The 19,817-nt window shown below is 42.7% G+C and overlaps 1 protein-coding gene across 4 annotated transcripts in view; it reads right to left on the bottom strand.

The window, feature by feature from the left end:
- Positions 1 to 3,363: 3,363 nt before the first annotated feature.
- rprd2a (regulation of nuclear pre-mRNA domain containing 2a) overlaps positions 3,364 to 19,817 on the bottom strand; it is a 28,821-nt gene continuing 12,367 nt past the window's right edge. Inside the window, exons 5-12 of one of the 4 annotated variants that reach the window (XR_013934079.1) lie at positions 19,152 to 19,278; positions 17,206 to 17,381; positions 14,420 to 14,780; positions 12,630 to 12,854; positions 11,738 to 11,932; positions 7,185 to 10,013; positions 3,709 to 3,833; positions 3,364 to 3,547 (exon numbers count right to left, since the gene is read on the bottom strand). Coding sequence is in view for 2 of the 4 variants with exons in the window: in XM_080442934.1 (XP_080299060.1) it covers positions 7,570 to 10,013; positions 11,738 to 11,932; positions 12,630 to 12,854; positions 14,420 to 14,780; positions 17,206 to 17,381; positions 19,152 to 19,278 (3,528 nt within the window). In the remaining 2 variants the exon portion in view is untranslated. Of the gene's footprint in view, positions 3,548 to 3,708; positions 3,834 to 6,464; positions 10,014 to 11,737; positions 11,933 to 12,629; positions 12,855 to 14,419; positions 14,781 to 17,205; positions 17,382 to 19,151; positions 19,279 to 19,817 lie in introns of those variants that run through there. The other 3 variants (XR_013934080.1, XM_080442934.1, XM_080442935.1) reach the window with 3 other exon arrangements.

Raw genomic sequence — 19,817 nt, 5'->3', positions numbered from 1 at the left:
ATTAAATGAAAATGAAAACCAGATTGAAATAATTAATTTATCAGCTTCTAAACATTTAAACAGATTGTTTATAGGCCAGACTCCCGTAATAAATCTGAAAACATATTAAAAATATATATTGGATGATTTAGTAGTAGGCTATATGGCCATAAAATCGTGATCTCGCATGTGTAATGATCTCGGCATGTCACTGTTTGCAATCAATAATCATAATTCATAGCTGTAGGGATGACATATAAGGTTTTCTCTCAATTCGGGCAGCATCTTGGTCAAATATTTAGGTTACTGTTCAACGCAATAAATAAACATTGGCTCAAGTCAAACAGAATCCTTTGTTGTGGCGCCCTTCCTTCGTGCGTTTGGGGCTGATCATAGTGAAATACATAGAGATGTGACAGCGTGTCAACACACCGACCCCCGCGGTCTCTTTGTCAAGATATAGGTTGGCAAAAACAATGACCCGATTATATGATTTCACATTTGACAAAAAAATAAAAAAAATAAACCTGGTTCCTCAATGACGAAATCTGTGAATATTGTAATTTCCTCTCTCGTCTTTCCTTGCTTTATTTTGAGACTAAAAACCAAAAAAAATAAAAATACTATATATAATATTACATAGACGTGTGTGTGAATAATATTAGTAGAACAAGTTCTAATACGACCTACCTCCTATAGCAACGCAACTAACAAATCCAGCGACGGTCCTTTATCCGGCATGAGCGTGTTTTTTGTCTTGATTTTCCTCTTGTTTTTTTTCTGCTCTTTGTTGACAGAGCCTCGTCCTCCTGCTATACGTACTGTTTACAGACACCAGCCCAATTAACTGAAATAAATAGATCTCCAAATAGGAAAAAAAAACAAATTTCGCCGGATTTTTAAAAGGGCGTTAAGTGTTATAATTTGAATTCCTCACAATAGATTACATAGAGAGTCGCTTGGCTCCCGGTTTTGCTTCTTGTCTCCCTCCCTCCCTCTCTCTGTCTGCGTGTGTGAGCGTGAGTGTGTATGTGTGTGTGACTGTGTGTGTGTGTGTGTGTGTGTGTGTGTGTGTGTGTGTGTGTGTGTGTGTGTGTGTGTGTGTGTGTGTGTGTGTGGGTAGCTACTCCTCCTTTGACGTCGTAAGCCGGTGTCTCCCTCCCCTGTCGATCTCAGTTCCATCCTCCTCCCTTGGGTTGTACAAGCCGTGATGTCCATAACGGCGGGGACCGTCGCTAAAAAGGACCTCAAACCAGGACCTGATGGTTTGAGGTATTTATTTATTAGGTATTTATGTTGTCACCCTTTGAGCCTGGCTACCAAGGCTCAAAGGGTGACAACATAAATACCTAATAGAAAAATAATCACATTTGTAAAAACTACATATAGTCTATATGTACTGTAGGCCATCTTAAATAGGCTATTTATGATACTGAATACAGTGAATATTATACATGTCTTACCATAAACACGCACATAACCTAACGTAACCTTAGTCAATCTATAAAAAAAACATATGAGCTAAAATCCAAGGAAATATTATCTTTGAATTTTAATCTATTCTACAGACATTAGGTAATTCAATTGTAGGCTATTATTGCTCCATGCAAAATAAGGGGGGAAATAATAGAGGATAGAGCTGTTTACTGTACATATTTTTCTTTTTAATCACTCGTTTATATGATGTTTTTGCATAGCCTATTGTATATTTGTATGTCATTAAATGTTTCGATGAATTGAATAAAGATGGACCCCAATGGCCATAGTGCTTTCTTGGCGTTTAATCCTTTTTGCATCATTTTGTATAGAACTGTACTTATGGTGCCTTTTTTGCAAACTGTTAATAAAGTATTCAATCAACCAACCAATCATATCAACAGAATAGTTGTCCTATCCTATATGAAATGATATAGCCTAGCACAAAATAGAATATAAACGTGTAGCAGACAGCCAGCCAGGGCAACAGATGTTAGCTTTCGCGTATGGCCCTGCTTTTATGCTTTTTCCACGTCGGTCGTGCACAAGGCAGATGGTCCCTGACATGAAGGGATGCAAATCCATCTTTTGTTCTCGCAGGAGGAGCTGGCCGCGGTGCTGAAACGGTGTAGACGTCGTGAGTCGTGACTGACTGCCACGTTACCCATAGCCTCATGAAAAATCAGGTTTTCGGGGTAACAATTTTTTTTTTTTTTTTACCCAGTTTGTTCCCAAATGCATAATCTTACACACGCCCACAATGCAATGAAATCCAAGCTGGACTCGGGCATGTAAACAATGAGCCCACATGACGGCACACACACACACCCGACATGCGCAGACTTAAAACTAGGGGGATGATTCAGTCACGATTCGCTGCTGGGTCGGTGTGTCTGTTATACACACTCACACACACACACACACCCCCCCCCACACACACAGTGAATATAATGTTACACACTCATTTCATCACTTATTACAAAAACACACTCCTGGCAAAAGAGCCTGCATTTATGTAATATACTAGTTTTAGACCTCAATCCCTGTTGTGCGTTTTTTTTTACCCTGCTGTACCCAAATGACTTCTCGGCTTTGCCTCAAATGGTGAGACCTTACCATCTGCCATTTGTCCCTAAATCCTATGCTATCCGCCTTCGACCCTTCAACCCCAATCTACTCCAATGGTCCCAAGGACTTAAGAGTGATTCAAGCCTGGGTAATCTTACAAAGTATAGTGTACTGAACTAGCCTTATACATTAAAGTGACATGTCACGAAGGATTTAATACAGATATATTTATATGGAATGAACTTGCACTGCTATTATACAGCATTACTTTGTGTACTACACATATTTACTCTCATAAGCACAGTAGCACTGATTCTAGCTCTGGTCCATAGCGTTAGAAGGAGTTCTTGTAATGCTATATGGACCAGAGCTACGCTGATTCATATTACTGTTGATTAGATGTACTGATGATACTATGCTTGATAATCAATTAATCCATTTTTTTATGGACCCTTGTGCATCCACATTTATGTATCTTAGCTGCAATGACTGAATTTCCCCCTGCAGGATGTTAACAGAATCAGAATCTCACTCAGAAACTCATTAATCCGCCAAGAACAATAAATGCACAGGAATTATACTTGGTGCGTAATGGTGCGACGCTCAACAAAGTCATATTTATTTTCACTGGATCAAACAATGCATGAGAATACACAACCAATAAACACAAAGAGGCCTGACTGTGGAGGCACAATAACTCTCAATGTATCATTAAGAACACACAAATAAGACGACAAAAACTGTATTTTTAAAATATACAAAGTAATGCTTTATTGCACATGAAGTGAACATCTTGTATTGCACATTCTATGAACCTAAAATGAAGCACAAAATTGTCCCATTTAATGCATGCACCTCTGTTGTGAAAGAGATAGACAGACAGAGGGAGGGAGAGAAGGAGAGAGAGGCATATAGATCAATGTTCTATCATCTTGGCTGTACTTACACTGTCACTCACTCATTGGCCAGTCTCACTCATCCACTCCACTCTCCTGTGGCTCTTGTCAAGGTCTTCTGTTCAGTCCTACACCCACACACACACACACACACACACAAATCAATCTCAACATTTCTCAACACTGTATCGGATGTGAAATCAAACGCTGCCGTTCTCCTGGAGAAAATGTCTCTATTTCTTAAATGGCAGAGTGAAAAGCAGAGCTGTAGAGCTCGCAGGGTCGTTACCATGGCAGGACACAATACTCCTCCTCTGTTCACAGGCTCCATCCAGGAGACTGTCTTACATCTCGTCTCAGAAGCTGCTGGCAGAACATTAGAGAGACATCAAGGTGTAGCTCTGGTCTGGAGTCCTACAGGAGACAGGTGGCGGTGAGGGGGGGGGGGGAGTGGGAAGAGGAAAGGGGGGAAGAGAGATGATGAAATATGGGAGGGTGAGGTACATAAAGTGATAAAGACAAGTTTTTCCCAAACATGAACTTTCTATATAAACATTATAGACAAATGCCCCATCTCAGTACTGTATGTATGTGTATATAGATACAGTGATCTCTCATATATATATATATACACACATATATATATATATACACACACACACACGTGTGCACACACACTTGGACAATGAACCCGACGACCTGTACGTTTATATAATGTCTTGCTTTCTACAGATGGACAAACGCGCATGAACGCCTGGGAATGAGCAAACACTAACACTAAGGACGATACCCGTAATTTACCCTGAAAACCATGAACGTGTCGGTAGTAGTAGGCTATTACTAAATCTCCTGTCATCTAACGCAGTGGTTCTCAACCTGTGGGTCGGGACCCACAGGGGGATCCTCACATGATTTTGGGGGGGTCCCCATATGACAGTGAAGTGACAATTTAAGGTCTTTTAAGAAACATTGTCCAAATTGTTTAAAAAAATAAGGATAAAGAGGCAAGAAATGTGAAAATAGCCAATCTACAAGCTTGTAGATCTGCTATTTTCACAATATTTATCTGTGGAACAGAGTAAAATTTCCAAGTGCTTGTCAGGGTGTGTGTGTGGGGGGGGGGGGGGTCCCCAGTTCAAATATAATTTTAGGGGTCACGGCCTGATAAGGTTCAGAACCACTGGTCTAACAGGATATTTAGCTTGTGTTTGACCAATGAGCCTAGTGCAATAAGATGTGATGTAGACGCTTTACTGACATCTGGTGTTGACTGGCTGAAATGAACGGACCCTGAATTCGTATAATATTCACTTGCACATCCATTGTCAACCATTATCCCCTGGTTACACTCAACTACCATGCATTTTAATGGACACGCTATACGATCGAGGATCATCTAAAAGATTGTACATATCGGTATAACTTTCATCGTGCAGAACGGTTATTGTAAAAATGTTTTTAGTTAAGTTGGTAAACAGGTGTGAAATAAGACTAGGTCCATTTCAAATGATTGATTAGGGCCTATACCAAAAACATTTCAATAAGTAAGATTTTTTTTTTTTTGTAATACTCAGTTTAATTGGTTGCTTCATAAAAAAAAAACTATTTAATACAAATATAATTCCTTCCTACATCTGCTACAGGACATTCTTATCTAACAGCTCCCCAAAGTGTAAATGCACTAGTAGGCAGTATGGAGCTGTTTAGTGTTGTTCAACATTATTTTTAACATAATTGTCATGCAAATCTTCTGTCTCATCATAGCATTAATTCAGTTTCAAATTATGCTAGTTTTGTCAAGTTCACCTATCCTGTTTCAAGTTGGAGAATGGTCAGGCAACTATTTTTACTCTGCTTACAGTAACTGTATACAAACAGTAAATTTACAAGGAACATGACATACAGTAACTGTATAGGTTAAGCCTACACTCGCATTAAACACTTTTTTACTCTGTGCTTTTCTAAAAGCTGAAGGCCGCAACGCTCTACTGAATAACGAAGATTAAAATCTACACACTAATAACTTCCTATCCCCTTAAAACGTATATACGATTTGACAGAAATGTTGATGTAATTTTCCATCAACTAGCTTAAAAATAAATTTAAAATCCTATAGGCAAGGTATGGCTTAGATCAATTCTGCCATAAGTATTTAATCAATGAAAAAAAAAATCAATTGAGTAAAATGACAACGCTAATATTTCAAGTTGAGGCAGGCTAGTGCCTGAAGATTTCAACAGGCTTTCATATAACCTTGCTTTAACTCATCTTTACTTCCGGTCAAAGTCAGAACTACTGTGGAGAGATCTACCGAGACTGCCTGTCAAACTACATTACTGGTTATTAAATTTAGACTCGGAGAATATGATTGCAATATAATGGGCATCCACCTTCAGCTGGTCTTTATTAGAGCGAACTATTCTACAGTGCATTTTTACAGATTTAAAATAATGAAAGTTGAACATTTGGCTCTGATTTGACCAAGGGTCACTGGTTTCTGAGAAAGCCTGTGAGGGTCATCATTTAAGAAACCAAACCTTTGTGAGTCAAGCCAAGTGCAGCTAAATATCAATAAAGCTTTGTCAAGTCAATCATGCTAGTAAATTGGTATGAAATGCTAGTGATGCAGCCTCAGAGATCACCACCAAGTTATTTACTTTTAACATTTGCATTAAAAGTTGGAAAACAAAGTGACGTATTGTTATTCTCCTTTATGTTAAACATTACTTCAGTCTTTTGTAAATTATATTTTGGTAGCACTCAACAGTTATGAACCCTGCAGGAAACAGAAAAATCTGATTCAACATTTGGTCTGTGAGATAACATTTCCCACCAGCGTCTAATGCTCAAACTAAATTAAATCCTTTTAGAGATTAGCAAATCTTTAAATAGTCATTCTAAATGGCCTAATTAGCCAAATTTAAAGGATTTTGTTATCTTTTTAGGGCATGCATATTGAAAATGTTTTGTGTGGTGATGGATGATGGTTTCAGGCAGGAGTGTGATTCCATCACAGAGTAGAGGAAAGCAAAGCAAAACACCAGGTTTCAAAATTAGGTTTTTATTACACAAAAGAAGTAAAATGAAGGTGAAGGCGAGTCTTCATCCAGTGCAGAAAATGGACCTCCTTTCTTCTGAGTCGATTTAAAAAGTCAGAAGAAAAAGCTCACTCCAAAGGACTTATTTGTCTCCCTTTAACTAGACTTGTGCTAGCATTTCTACAAACAACTAAACGAGACGTGAAACTCGTTGGCGAAGGACTAACGCAGTGGGCGAAGGAAGCATAGTTTCACAAATATAACAATCGAAGTCAAAGAACATAAAACGTGGAAAGAACATAAAACTCTATACACTGATTCTTCTTCTCACGTCCTCAAAGTGTATTTTAACACGCTGTCGTTTTACCAAAAGCTATTGGATTACGATATGGAAGAGAGAGAGAGGAAGTGGGGGCTACAACTTCTTACTGAAAAGCGAACAGCAAAAACATTGCATCACCTACATTCATTAGTTGATCCCCTCCCATGAAATAAATATATTCGCATTAAACTGAAAACTGCCGTCATCTTCTACTCCCAGCATACTCACGCATCTGCATGCACAATGACTCATCATGCACACGAAGCTATATGAAAGGGAGTCAGAATTCTAGATTCTAGATAAAGCAACGGTTTATATTAGAACAAACTGAAAAAAATGAAAAAGAAATAAAGTGAATTATACTGTATATATGTATATTATATATGTATGTATGTATATATCCACCTCTTATTTCCTTTTATCTTCGGTCTTCAAACTTCAGCTTGACAATCTTCTCAGAAGCTCCGTTTTCATTTACATCTGTGGCCTTTTCTTTCTTCTTAGCTTCTTTTTTGCCGCTCTTCACAAGGACGCTCAAGTTGAAGACTCTTCTTCCAACTGCTCCGTGAATTTCTCACGCACAACTCACTGCTCTGAGCCCCGCTGACTTTAAGTCCACATGAAGTCTTTACCCCCCCTTCCATCCTCTCCATTTCACATCTAAACGCTGGCCGTACATCTCCCTGTCTGCCTGTCATGTGAAGGCCAATTTAATAGTTGCAGAGAAAAGTCTCACACCTGCCACCATGACAGAGGGACTTGTTTGAAGTGGGTGTGGCAACTGGTCAAGTCAAAAACGTGGGGGTAGGTAGGGTCTTTTTTGGGGGAACATCGGGCCACCGGGTGCACCTCCTCTTGGAGGTCGTTTGCCCTGTAGCCGTGGATCTGGCCCATGGAACGGATGGAGAAGGGGTCCACGTGGAGGTCCACGTGGCATTCCCCGAGGGTGAGGAGGACGATGTGGAGGATGAGGGGGGCGGTGAGGGGGCCACGGGGCGGGATGACGTATTTCATGATGAGGTGGTGGTGGCATTCTCCCATGAGCATAGAGGGGGGGAGAGGGGCTGCGTCCATAGGAGTCAGGGCCATAGGGCGGCTCGGGTCCGTAGTACGGATCATCTGGACCATAGTAAGGATCGTCAAGGAGTCTGCGATGATCAGGGGGGAGCAGGACATCACAGCGCCGAAGGTCGTCATGGTAGCGTCTCAGATCTTCCTGGTAACGCAAGTCATCTAGGCGAGGGAAGATGTCAGGGTGACCGTGAATGTCGTCAGGGTGACGGTGAATGTCGTCAGGGTGACGGTGAATGTCGTCAGGGTGACGGTGAATGTCGTCAGGGTGACGGTGAATGTCGTCAGGGTGACGGTGAATTCCGTCAGGGTGACGGTGAATGTCGTCAGGGTGACGGTGAATTCCGCCTGGGTGATGTTGAATTCCGTCAGGGTGACGGTGAATGTCGTCAGGGTGACGGTGAATTCCATCAGGGTGAAGGTGAATTCCGTCAGGGTGACGGTGAATTCCATCGGGGTGATGGTGAATTCCGTCAGGGTGACGGTGAATTCCATCTGGGTGATGTTGAATTCCGTCAGGTGGACGGAGAATTCCGTCAGGTGGACGGTGAATTCCGTCAGGTGGACGGAGAATTCCGTCAGGTGGACGGAGAATTCCGTCAGGGTGGCGGTGAACGTTGTCAACATGATACGGGGGATCATCTGTGTGGTACACCGATTTATGCTGATGGTCGTGGATCACCATTCTACCAATTACACTGTCTGTTCTAACCCCCGTGTCCTCCGTGATCTCTGGGTTGGGCACCTTTTGTCGCTGTGGAGGAACCATCTCACTGCCAGCCACGGTGGGCACAGCCTCTAAGCCATCTGGAGGAGGAGGTAACTTGGGGACAGGGGGGAGGATGCCTTTGAACAAGCCAGAGGAGGTGACTGCTCCCTGCTGGGAGGATGACCCCTGAGGTTCCTGAGTTTGGTCCGCTTGGTAAGGGTACAGGTGTGATGCCTGGTGTTCATCGCTTCCTCCTGGGGTGGCCACACTACAGCCACTAGGGGGCAGGACACTTCCATCTGGGTATCTGCCACTGTACCAACCTCCCATGCCCATCCCTCTCTCATTACTGCTTGTATTGATAGGGGCTCGCTCCCCTGGTGTTGGGCCCACCCCCTGTCCTGCAATCTGCTGGTAGCATTCAACAGGTGCTGCCGTTCCATGCTCCGCCCCCTCCTGGCTACCATATGGGTATGGTTGGTAGCCTTGCCCATTTTGAGCCGCCCCTGGCTGTGCGTGAACGTGTTTTTGTGGATTGGCGGAGTCCTGCCAGGCACTAGTCTGGTAGATTGAGGGAGACAACTTGCCGTCAGTTGTTTTTGCAGCTGCGTCCACGGCTGGCGGCGGCTTGGTGCCGGATTCAAACACATCCACAACTGGCTTGTCCATGATCTCGTCTTGAGTAGGGGTGCCCCCGCCTTCATCCCTCACCGGGGTCCCGTCCCGGGTGTCTGTGCCAATTACCGGGCTGCCTCCCAGGACGGGGTCGTCGGAGGCAAAGCCCAGGCTAAAACTGAAACCGGGATTACCATGCAGGAAGCTGTGGATTTTGGAATCCAGGCTCTGCAAAGGCGATAAGGCTTCTGGTTCTGGTTCGGCCAAGAGATCCATGTCTCTGTGCAGAGCCGAGACCAGAGCGGAAGCTGCACTTGAGGTCAGGAGAGGCGCTGCCTGGGGCGCTGGTGCCTTGGAGGCTGGCACATGGGGGGCTGATGCACGGGGGGCAGGTGCCTGGTGGACTGGCGCTTGGCGGGCTGGCGCCTGGGGGGCAGGCACCAGGGGGGTTGGTGCACGGGGGGGCAGAGCAGAAGCTGCACTTGAGGTCAGGAGAGGTGCTGCCTGGTGGACTGATGCCTGGGGGGCTGGCACGTGGGGGACGGGCGGCTGGCGGGCTGGTGCATGGGGGACCGGTGCAAAGGGGGCCGGTGCTGGTTGGGCTGGCGCCTGGTGGGCAGGCACATGGGGGGCTGGTGCCTGGGGGGTCGCTCTTGGGGGACTGTGCCTCGCAGCGGAGATGGGTGGAGAGGGAACAGGTGTGGTGGAAGAGAGAGACAGGTCTCTGTTGGAGACTGCTGATGCAGGAGTGGAGGAGGAGAGAGATGGAGGAGGCTTGCCTGTACTGGATGAGTCAGAAGACACAGTTCCAACTGAATTGGTACGGAAGGAGGTGAGACCTGTGGGACAACGACAAGAGAGGGAAATGGTTACAGAGAGAGAAACATTACAGGGAAAAGGGGAGAAAGAAAACAAGTTAAAACCTCAATCATTAATTCTAACAGCTTTACCATATTATTTTATGATAACTGTAGTGGAATCACATATTTTATTCTGTGACCGTTTGATTTGAAGTGTTTCTAGTGCACATGGGAGAAATGTATCCAACAGTCATGATGCAATTCTCTGGGCAGATGGAGAAACAGGCAAATCTTTATAACAAAGACAAGGAGCATAACTATGGAAACGCCCCGAGTAAGAACAGAGACACAGGCCTTTTTAGATCACCTGATGCTATATTGTTTTCCCTAAAATGGGCTGGTAAGGACTCGGCTTGTGAGAAGGGGGAAGGGATCACTTATCTTTCTTCACGTGATAAATGATTCTGTCCACCACAGCTTGCCAACACGGATGATGTGCTCTACGATGAAGTTTGTTTCATTTATTGTGGAAATAGCTTATCTACAAGATAACGTCTCGCGGGAAAGCATTGTGAGCTTGTACACATTTTAGCCTTGTTCACAAACTGCAGAAATAGTTACTTACTATTGATAGTTCCAAGACTGGACAGGGAGGCCACACCATTATTAACACATTCCATGCCAGAGTTTAATATCATAATGTACTCACCAGTGCCAGCGATTTATTGTTGTTTTTTTCACGTCGCCACAGGCATCGCTAAATCCGTTAAAATCGCGCGTTCAACTGTTTGTAAACACACAGGGGATCTGTGTGAAACGGCCAGCTAAAACCATTTCAATCTGCGATCCGCCATCTTGAAGCTACAGCGGTTTCATCTAAACATCGATCAGCGATGAGAGTTTCCGGTTTAGAGTGGAAGCGGATGGGATCCGGAATTTCCGGATCCCGGATAATTCCGTTTCCGGTGGTGCTACAATGAAATGTGTCGTGGCGAACGAGGCCTACAATGAAATTTCAACCTGTGAGAAAAAAAAAAAGAAAAGACCACTTCGCGTATATCTACGCGACTGGCACGCTGCGCAATTAAGTAGGTTCGCGTAGATCTGCCACTGACGTAAAAAACGTAATTTTGCAAAAGATTTTTTTTAAAACAAGATCTCAACGTCCTTCATCTCTCGCAGTGACACATTTCATTGTAGCACACCCGGATACGGAAATACGTCTAATCGAAGATTTTCGGTTCCGTCTGCTTCCTGTTTAGGTCCCCCTCTAAAACGGTCTTTTCTCTGCTTCGTTTTTCTCCGCCGTGGAATGCTGTTTAGCGACGCTGTTTTGAAACTGCTACTACTGCCAAATGGAATGTTGCCGATTGAAAATGTCTTCTCTGGGCCACTCACACAACTACCCTGTGTGTCTACAAACAGTTGAACACGCGATCATAAGGGATTTAGCGAGGTCTGTGGCGAGGTGAAAAAAGTAAGTGAGTTTTCCGTTCACATGGCGATACATGGGGTTTTTACACTGGGCTGGAGGAGAAGGACTCCGCCCCGATCGGAATGTTTGTTGTCTAAGCGACGTGCACGACTCGCCTGTGTGTTTAGAAACGATTGGACATGCGATCATAATGAAAAAAATAAAGTGATTTTTTTAAAGTTAAATCGCTGGCAGTGGGCAAACACAGCCAGAAATAAGTCTGGCAGGGAATTAGTTAAAATGCACCAACCTTACCAAGCTAAATCCGTTGTAAAGTAAATGTTCTCACCCTGTACCCCACTGCCTTGACCGCGGGCTTTGGCCAGAGCGCTGAGGAGGTCCCCAGGAGTCATGTCCACCTTGGACAGCATGCTGACTAGAGAGCGTGCGTCTTTGGGCAGGACTGAGGCAGGAGGCAACGTTGTGGTTTGTGCTGACAAGAAGCCGGGGCTAGGACCTGGAGAAGGTGTCTCAACAGAGGCTCCTAGAGAAAAGAGAGAGACACATGTTAAACTTCAAGCTCAATTTATACATCATCGCAACGGTGTTGCTTGCCAACAATACCTGATCTTCAGACAATACGTACCTTTCAGACACCGTTAGCTTGAACATCAGTTCTCGTCAGCAAGCAACACCGTCATGGGGCGGAGTATAAATTAGAGTGGACTAACATGGCGCATACCAATGTACCATCCCAGTGCTATTAGTCCACCAAATCTAGCTGGCGATAATGTATCAGGTGTAATACACAATGAAAGAACACTCCAATTCAACATTAGATTTTTGCTTATACTGTATGTGACAAAAGTTGATATTTGTGAAACCAAAGGCAGGCAGAACCAAACAGGATGACCCAAGCTATCCGTAGAGGTGCAATATTGGTGAATTTATCACCATTAAATACAATCAGAAAGGACTTAAGAATAGAGCACTCTAGAGAGGGAATTGTGACTAATACGTCACAATACACAACCAGAATGCAATGCAAATGTCCTGTTATTATGATTGCCGATCTCCAGCTCAAAACATGTTGCATTGCGACACATTGCGAGCTTATAGATCTGAAAAAATATATTATCGTCACAATATGCTATTATCGTCACAAGGTATTTCTTCAAATATATATTGTGTTATTTGATTTTGTTCATATTGCCGAAACCTAATGACACTTTGTCACTCACCTGTGTTCTTCAAGGCTGAGGTCAAACTGCTGATGAGGGAATTCATTTTATTCAGGTCAATGCTGGACAGGCCAGGAGCAGCAGTAGCAGCAGGAAATGATGAGGAAGTTGTGGCATTAGTGACAGGAAGTGCCTCTGATGTTGAGGATGGCCGAGTGTCTGCAGGCAGTACAGGGAGTGGATTTGACACCGTTTCGGACGAAGGGCTTTTAACAGGCTCCTCAACTACAGGTGAGAAATTGACAGGAAGAGAAATGTAGAAACATTTGAGTCATTTTATATTTACTAATGTACAAAGCATGTGTAAGACAACCTGCCAACATGCAAACCAATATATATATATATATATATATATATATATATATATATATATATATATATATATATATATATATATATATATATATATATATATATATTAAAAGATTTAAGCAGACACAGCTGCAATGAGTGTATGGGTTATTTGTGCTAATGATTTCTAATATGGCCAGAGATGCAAAGTATTCTACTGCGCAGTTACTGTACATGACAAATACACGTGATAAATACAGCAGCAATAGTCATTCACAGCTGTTGTGCAACGTCACGATCGCTTTCAGTAATTACCATGGCAGCACTTGCTGTTCCATTGTCTTGTGTAAATGCTCAACAAAATGTTCTTATTATTGACCACCATGGCAACCATTTGTCCGGCATTTGTACAGTGTGAACAGTGGTTCTCACAATGGGGTCCGGGGACCCTCCCGGGTCCTAGAGGGGGTTCCAGGGGGTCCCCAGCAAAATTAGCTAATATAGCATCAAAATCAGTTTAACCCATTTAGACCGGCAGAAAAATGCCTTCTAAATCCTGACCTAAGTTTTATGAAAAACATCAAATATTTATTCAACAATTTCAAAACATGTATGCTGCTATATACTGTACATAGCAACAACTACCCAAAAGGTATTCCCTGATTGAAATGTTTAGCTACGTATAGGGGCTTTGGTTTAAATGGGTTAAACACTTTTAACCACTTTAACTCTATATACATACTACAAGCTCATAATACGTCGCATCGACGCATTTTGAGAGCCTGTAGATCTATCATTGAAAAATTGAAAAATATGAAAATTGTGAATATACTTTTAGAGGTTTCTAAATATGTTGTTTGATTTTCATACCATGCTAAAATGAATGGAAACCAATGCTTCCTGGAAAGTAGAACAAATGTAAAATCGAAAACTATTATATGGTTTGGAAAATTGCATGCAGTAATGTAAAGTATATATTATTTATAGTCAATGGTCTAAAACCAACAAGAACGCTGATATGGTCCTTTAAAGGACAACTTTGTTTTTTTACAACCAAGGTTTATGTTTTAGATTGTAATTAAAGTAAATAAAAGATGAGTGTTAACATTTTTAAATGTACTGCTTTCTATAGTTTTAGCAATTTTCGCGATATTTTTTACAGTGGGTGGGGGCATTCTGTCCAGTGGCTAAATGTCTTTTTTTTTACACACTAACCCGGCGTTTTCTTTATTATTATTTACAGTAGCTCTTCTAGCCCCTAATAACTCACATCTGGCCATCAAAGACCACAGGACCTTTTTAAAAAGGCATATTTAGCCACCGGACAGAATGCCCCCACCCACTGAAAAAAATATCGCGAAAATTGCTAAAACTATAGAAAGCAGTAAATGAAAAAAAAATAACACTCATCTTTTATTTACTTTAATTACAAGCTAAAATATAAACCTTGGTTGTAAAAAAACAAAGTTGTCCTTTAACCGAATGCTTCAACACCTTACCAATGATCCCACTGCTTTCCATCTCATCTTCAGACAACTCCATGTCCTCCACCTCTATGTTGTCGCTCTCTCCGACCATGAAGATGTGTTTGGGGGACCCTCCGGGTGAGGACAGGGGGCTGGGAGCCGGAGGCTCTGCCTCGTCGTCCATAGCGGAATCGTCCATAGCGGAGCCATCTAGATCGGGGTCTGGGAGAGGGGATGTCACCAGGCCACGGAAGGGGGACTCGGAGCCTGTGGGAGATGGTGCATCCGCTGATGGTGAGGGGATGGGAGACTCATCCAGGTCTGGTAACTGGTTCTTCAGGGTGTCTAGCTTCCTCTTCAGGTGGGAGACCCGGTTGGCGAAAGTTTGGTACGCCTTGAGAGGTGAGAGAGTGGACAACAAATAAATAAACAGACACAGAAACAAACTAGTCGCAAACCTAGGTCACTGTCAAGCCAATGCGTTGTTTTTTAAATGTCGGGAATCTACTGTATTACAGGTAATGTATGCAAATGATCTAAATACATAATTGTATTTCATATATTTTTTATAGTGATAAACATCTGTATTTTGTCTATTGATACAGTAAGTGAGACATTGCAGGAGAAACAGACAGTAGGAAAGCTGAAAGGGAGACTGTGGAGGATAGCCAGACCGTAGAAAGCTAAAAAAGACAGTGTGTCGGGGATACATAAGAGGAAGAGTCCAGGTGTGCACGGTCTGGAGGGCAGTTTCCAAGACATTAACAGGGGCAAATCTCAGTTCTTTATGAGGGGAACAGTGAATCTCTCCCAGTTGACTCCTAATCTCTCAAGAACAGATTCTGCTCTGCGTTTGAATCTGTCGGGGGGGTTCGACATATCGCGTACGCAATGGCCCATTGCGTACGCGATGGACTTGGAGTCAACCAGATTGGTTGACTCCAAGTCCCCCAGTTATCTAATTAGATGTTAGTAATTAAACAATTGGTATAGTTATGCATCATTTGCTCATGGACTACTGGGATGTACACAATAATGAGGCCTGCTTAGGCCAACTGCTGTTAAATGTTTGAGCTTTGATAGATTGTATATTGTGATGTACACAATAGTCAAGAGGCCTGCTTAGGCTAACTGCTGTAAATGTTTCACCATCGATAGATGGTATATTCATCACAAATGTATATTCATATTGATCCATATTTATCTGTACACATAGCCTCTCAGCATATCCACCGTTCATAGTCAGTATGCACATCTTACCGGTAATACATTGCATGTTATGCCCGTATTTACAGCAGATTTATTACATGATACTTATGCCTATTTTTGCCTTCGGCCTGGCCGAGACTATGTTTTCGCCCCTGTCCGTCCGTCCGTTTGTTTGTTCAATCTGTCTGTCTGTCTGTCTGTCAACAGCGAATCTCCGGCACCGTTGACCCGAAACTGTGCACGCACACTCCCTGCAGGCCACATTTTTCACATCGGCCTGTTATAGCACTACCAGGAGGCTGATTTTTGCATATGTTACTCCTACAGATTGTGTCCAAACATCACACAATCGGTACACATTAGCTCTATAGTTATCAAAACGGATCTGTCCGATTTGTTATATTCCATTCTGGCTAAGATTGGCTTCCAAAAATCATGAACGCAGCTTCCGATTGTGGAGACCTGTGCACAGAAGAGCAAATTTTTCGAGTTAAATCTATTAATGGTTCATACATTATGCTAACCTGGTCACTCCCAAGTGCATGTGCAGATGGCCAGGCCAGACTTTAAGTCTTCCATTTCATATTTTTGTATCTTATTACTCCTTTTATATCTCTCTATTCTTAGAAGCATCTGTGATTCATGCCTTCTGTGGTGCTGCTATGGCATCTAAATTTCCCTTGGGATCAATAAAAGGTATATTCTATCCATCAACTTCACCAAAAAGTATTTTTTTTAGTTATTAGTTATTGTTACATATTATAAAATTAATAAGAGTTCTGAGTTGTTGTATTGGTGGCCTAGACACTGCCCCGAAGGGCTGCTAGAGGTCCCTGCACAAGCCATCCATTGAAAATCAAGACAGTGGAGGATAGTACACACGATAGCTGCAAACAAAAACAACGCACACCTGGTTCCTAGCATTTGGGAGGGTTGTCCTTTTTCTTTTCATTCTGAATGAGTGGCTCACTTGTTTATAGAGCGCTCTAGGTTGGTGGGGTTATTCAGCCTGCTGGTTTGTGGTTTCTGGGTCTCATTAACCGTTTATGTTTGGTCCAAGACACTCTTCAATTTACATATTATTTCTAGGTCAGCCAAGTTGGCTACTTGGCTGACTACTAGGAGTGTAGACAGACACAGTAATGAAGCGACTGGTGGCAGCACGCCTAAAGGTGGAGTTTGCCTTTTATAAAATGGTGGACAATCTAGAGGCCTTTAGCCTCTTGGGAACATGCTGTGATCAGTGCAGGAGAGAGTACTGCACTTTTCTTTTTGAACAGGCTGATGAACCATTCTTGATGGTGTAATAGAGGTGCTTTGTTTTTAATTTAGGGTTTTCTCTTTTGCTGACAAGGACCAGTGTGAATTCTATATAATATAGTAATTTGAGATCACTCTGTCTAACAGCGTCCGAGTTGTGCCGGGGACTGTCACACACATATTGTGAATTTAGATAGATGAGGGTATGCATCCTGCCGGAGATTTGCGCTTTACCGATTGTACCCTTTTAGTTCTAGGTTTTAATACATTTAAAGTGGTCAAAATAATTAATTGAATAAATAATCAACAGATTAATTGATTATGAATATGTTAGCAGCAGACCAGCTTACATTTGCCACAATCTTGACTTCCTGATACTGCATCTCATAGAAGATATCTGCATTGTTGAGCGCTTCCAGGAGAGGTGGCCCTCCTTTGCTTTGTTGGTCAAGGAACTTGACAAAGTCCTGCAGCTTCGTGCTTCCTTCTTCAAAGTCCTTGGAGAACTTCTTCCCCCCTGCTTTATCTATATATGAGACAGAGAGAAAAGAAAACAATTATTGAAGGAAGGAAATAAGAGAAAGAAAGGAAGTTAAGAGGGAAAGAACGTGAAAGGGTAAACAATTAGTTTCTCAAAGAAAGACGCATCATGTAGTGATTCATGTCTCCGTCGACCCGAGCGAGAGATGGAAGGTAAATAGCTATAGATACACACGGAGATAGACGGGAACGCCCAGGAACACCCATTAGATTTTGTCCCGGGGGAAAACAGAACGATCTGCCTCATAGAGTTACATCATACACGATCGTTTGGATCACTTTCAGAGCTATTTTATGGACGATAGAGACATTGTCAGCCAAGAAAAATCCATCAGAAGGACACGGACACCTGGAACACAATCGTCCACTCGCCCTCTGAAAAGTTGACTTATTAAGATAAATGTGACTAAAAAGACCAAACATTGACAATCTATGAGCTCACAGCGCGTCGGAACGCGACGCGTTGTAACTGTGAGCTAGATTGGCAATGTTTGGTTTATGTTCCCCCCAGAATACGTAAACTGGGGTTCATGTGGTTTATCAGATTATCCTTACATCTTATTGCATTAGTCAAGTTTCAGCACAAGCACCACTGAGACCGGAGATCTGTTTCCATCTTTCCAGCTCCGTCTGAATATCAAAACACTCGCCCCAAAACACATCGCCCCGGGGCAAACCCGCCGGTATTCACCTGGTATTCCTAAACTCAGTAAAACTATGCCTAAACTGCTAAACATAACCTTATTCCTAAACTGAACCTCAGTAAAACTATGCCTAACCCTGAACTTATTTCAAACCGTAAAACAAATACAAGAATACAAGAACCACTGGTCGGTGAGAAAAATGGGGGCGAGCGTGTTTTGGTGCGAGTCTTCTGGTTACCTCTTGTCTCGCTCCTTGTTACAAAACATGTTTACATATGCACCGTGTTTAATCGCCTGGTAGAGACACTATTACAAGATATGATCAATTAAACTTACCATAATATCAAAACCTAACAGCCATTAAGTCATCAATAATGTTTATAGTGAATTTGAAGTACAGTTTAGAGACTGTTTTGTGAACGGCACGTACCGACTCCATTACCATTTGGCGAAGTGCGTCATTTAATATCATGCAGGATTTACACACTGCTTTAGCTCCGTGTTCATTGCCAGATTAACAATTGTGTTTTCTGTAGGTTTTTAAATGAGGATAGTCTAGGGTTTGGCTTGTTTTGTGTGTAAATCGCTGCATGTTGCGTTTCCAAACTGTAATGGCGTCGATGTCTCCTGTACTTGGAATTCACTAAAACGTGTTCTATAAACATCATTGATGAATGAATGGCTTTTGCTTTTTGATATTATGATAAGTTTAATTGATCATATCTATAGAAAATGTAATAGTGTCTCTTACCAGGTGATTAAATCCGATAACCTCGGGCCAGGGACCGTACGCCCCATCGGGCCATTGTGTTGTGTTGGATCCTCTGTTCAGTCAGGACAACATTCCAATCGGACTCTTGTTTAATTTGCTAATGTAGCATTCCTTGTCGAGTGGCAACAAGGTTCTGTGCCTGTGATCTGGCAAGCCATGACGCCTGCTTTTAGATCAGTATACTTTTACAGCATATGAGTTTGAAAACCCCACATCCCTCCGTCTATACCAGCTGGGGGAAATCTGTGTTTTCCCCCCCGAGTGCAACTCCGCCCCCCTAGGTACAACCCACTGATGACACTATGCCGTGTGGATGGATTAGAGGACTGAACCCTGGTACCTTTGAGTTTCCTGAGTGCGCTGGTGCTGCAGACATCCACCCTCATGGCTGCCAGCTGCTTCTCTCGGAGCTCCACCTCGTCCAGAGAGCTCTTGTACTTGGATAACTGTTCTACCAGCGCCTGGGGCTGCAGCACAGGGGACAGTCAACTTAGCATAACAATTAACAATGTTAGATAACCCATTACTCATATAGACAGTACTGATATAGTAAATGTATTTTACAAATACATTTAAAAAATACGTACAATAATGGCCAAGACTACAGACGGGATGACAAATGAAGGAAAACCCTGAATTAACATATAGATGCTTCCATACACGTGTAATGCATGATACCATTAAAACAATTAACATCCTCAGTGGCATGTAAAAAAATGCTGAGAAGGCCCAGTGTTAACATTGATGTTGGATCAAGATGACCAGAGAAAAAGATCCAATTGACATGAAAGAGGGTTCATTATTGGGGCGCAGATGGCAGGTACTTCAGTCACAAAAACTGCTCAAGTGGCTAGTGCTTCAATAGAACAGTGACCAAAGTGCATTTCAATCTATGGTAGACATCAGAAAATATGGTCAGAAATTGTGGATTAAAGTTCACATTCAATGACCGTGATGCTCAGGCATTACTGCGATATGTAAGGAAAAAAAGAAGACCAACTCTTCC

This window comes from Gymnoscopelus braueri (assembly GCF_963280865.1).
Source record: "Gymnoscopelus braueri genome assembly, chromosome: 11".
In the NCBI taxonomy this organism is placed as follows: domain Eukaryota; kingdom Metazoa; phylum Chordata; class Actinopteri; order Myctophiformes; family Myctophidae; genus Gymnoscopelus; species Gymnoscopelus braueri.
The sequence above is the reverse complement of the archived record's forward strand: the minus strand, read 5'-3'. Positions and strand labels throughout refer to the sequence as shown.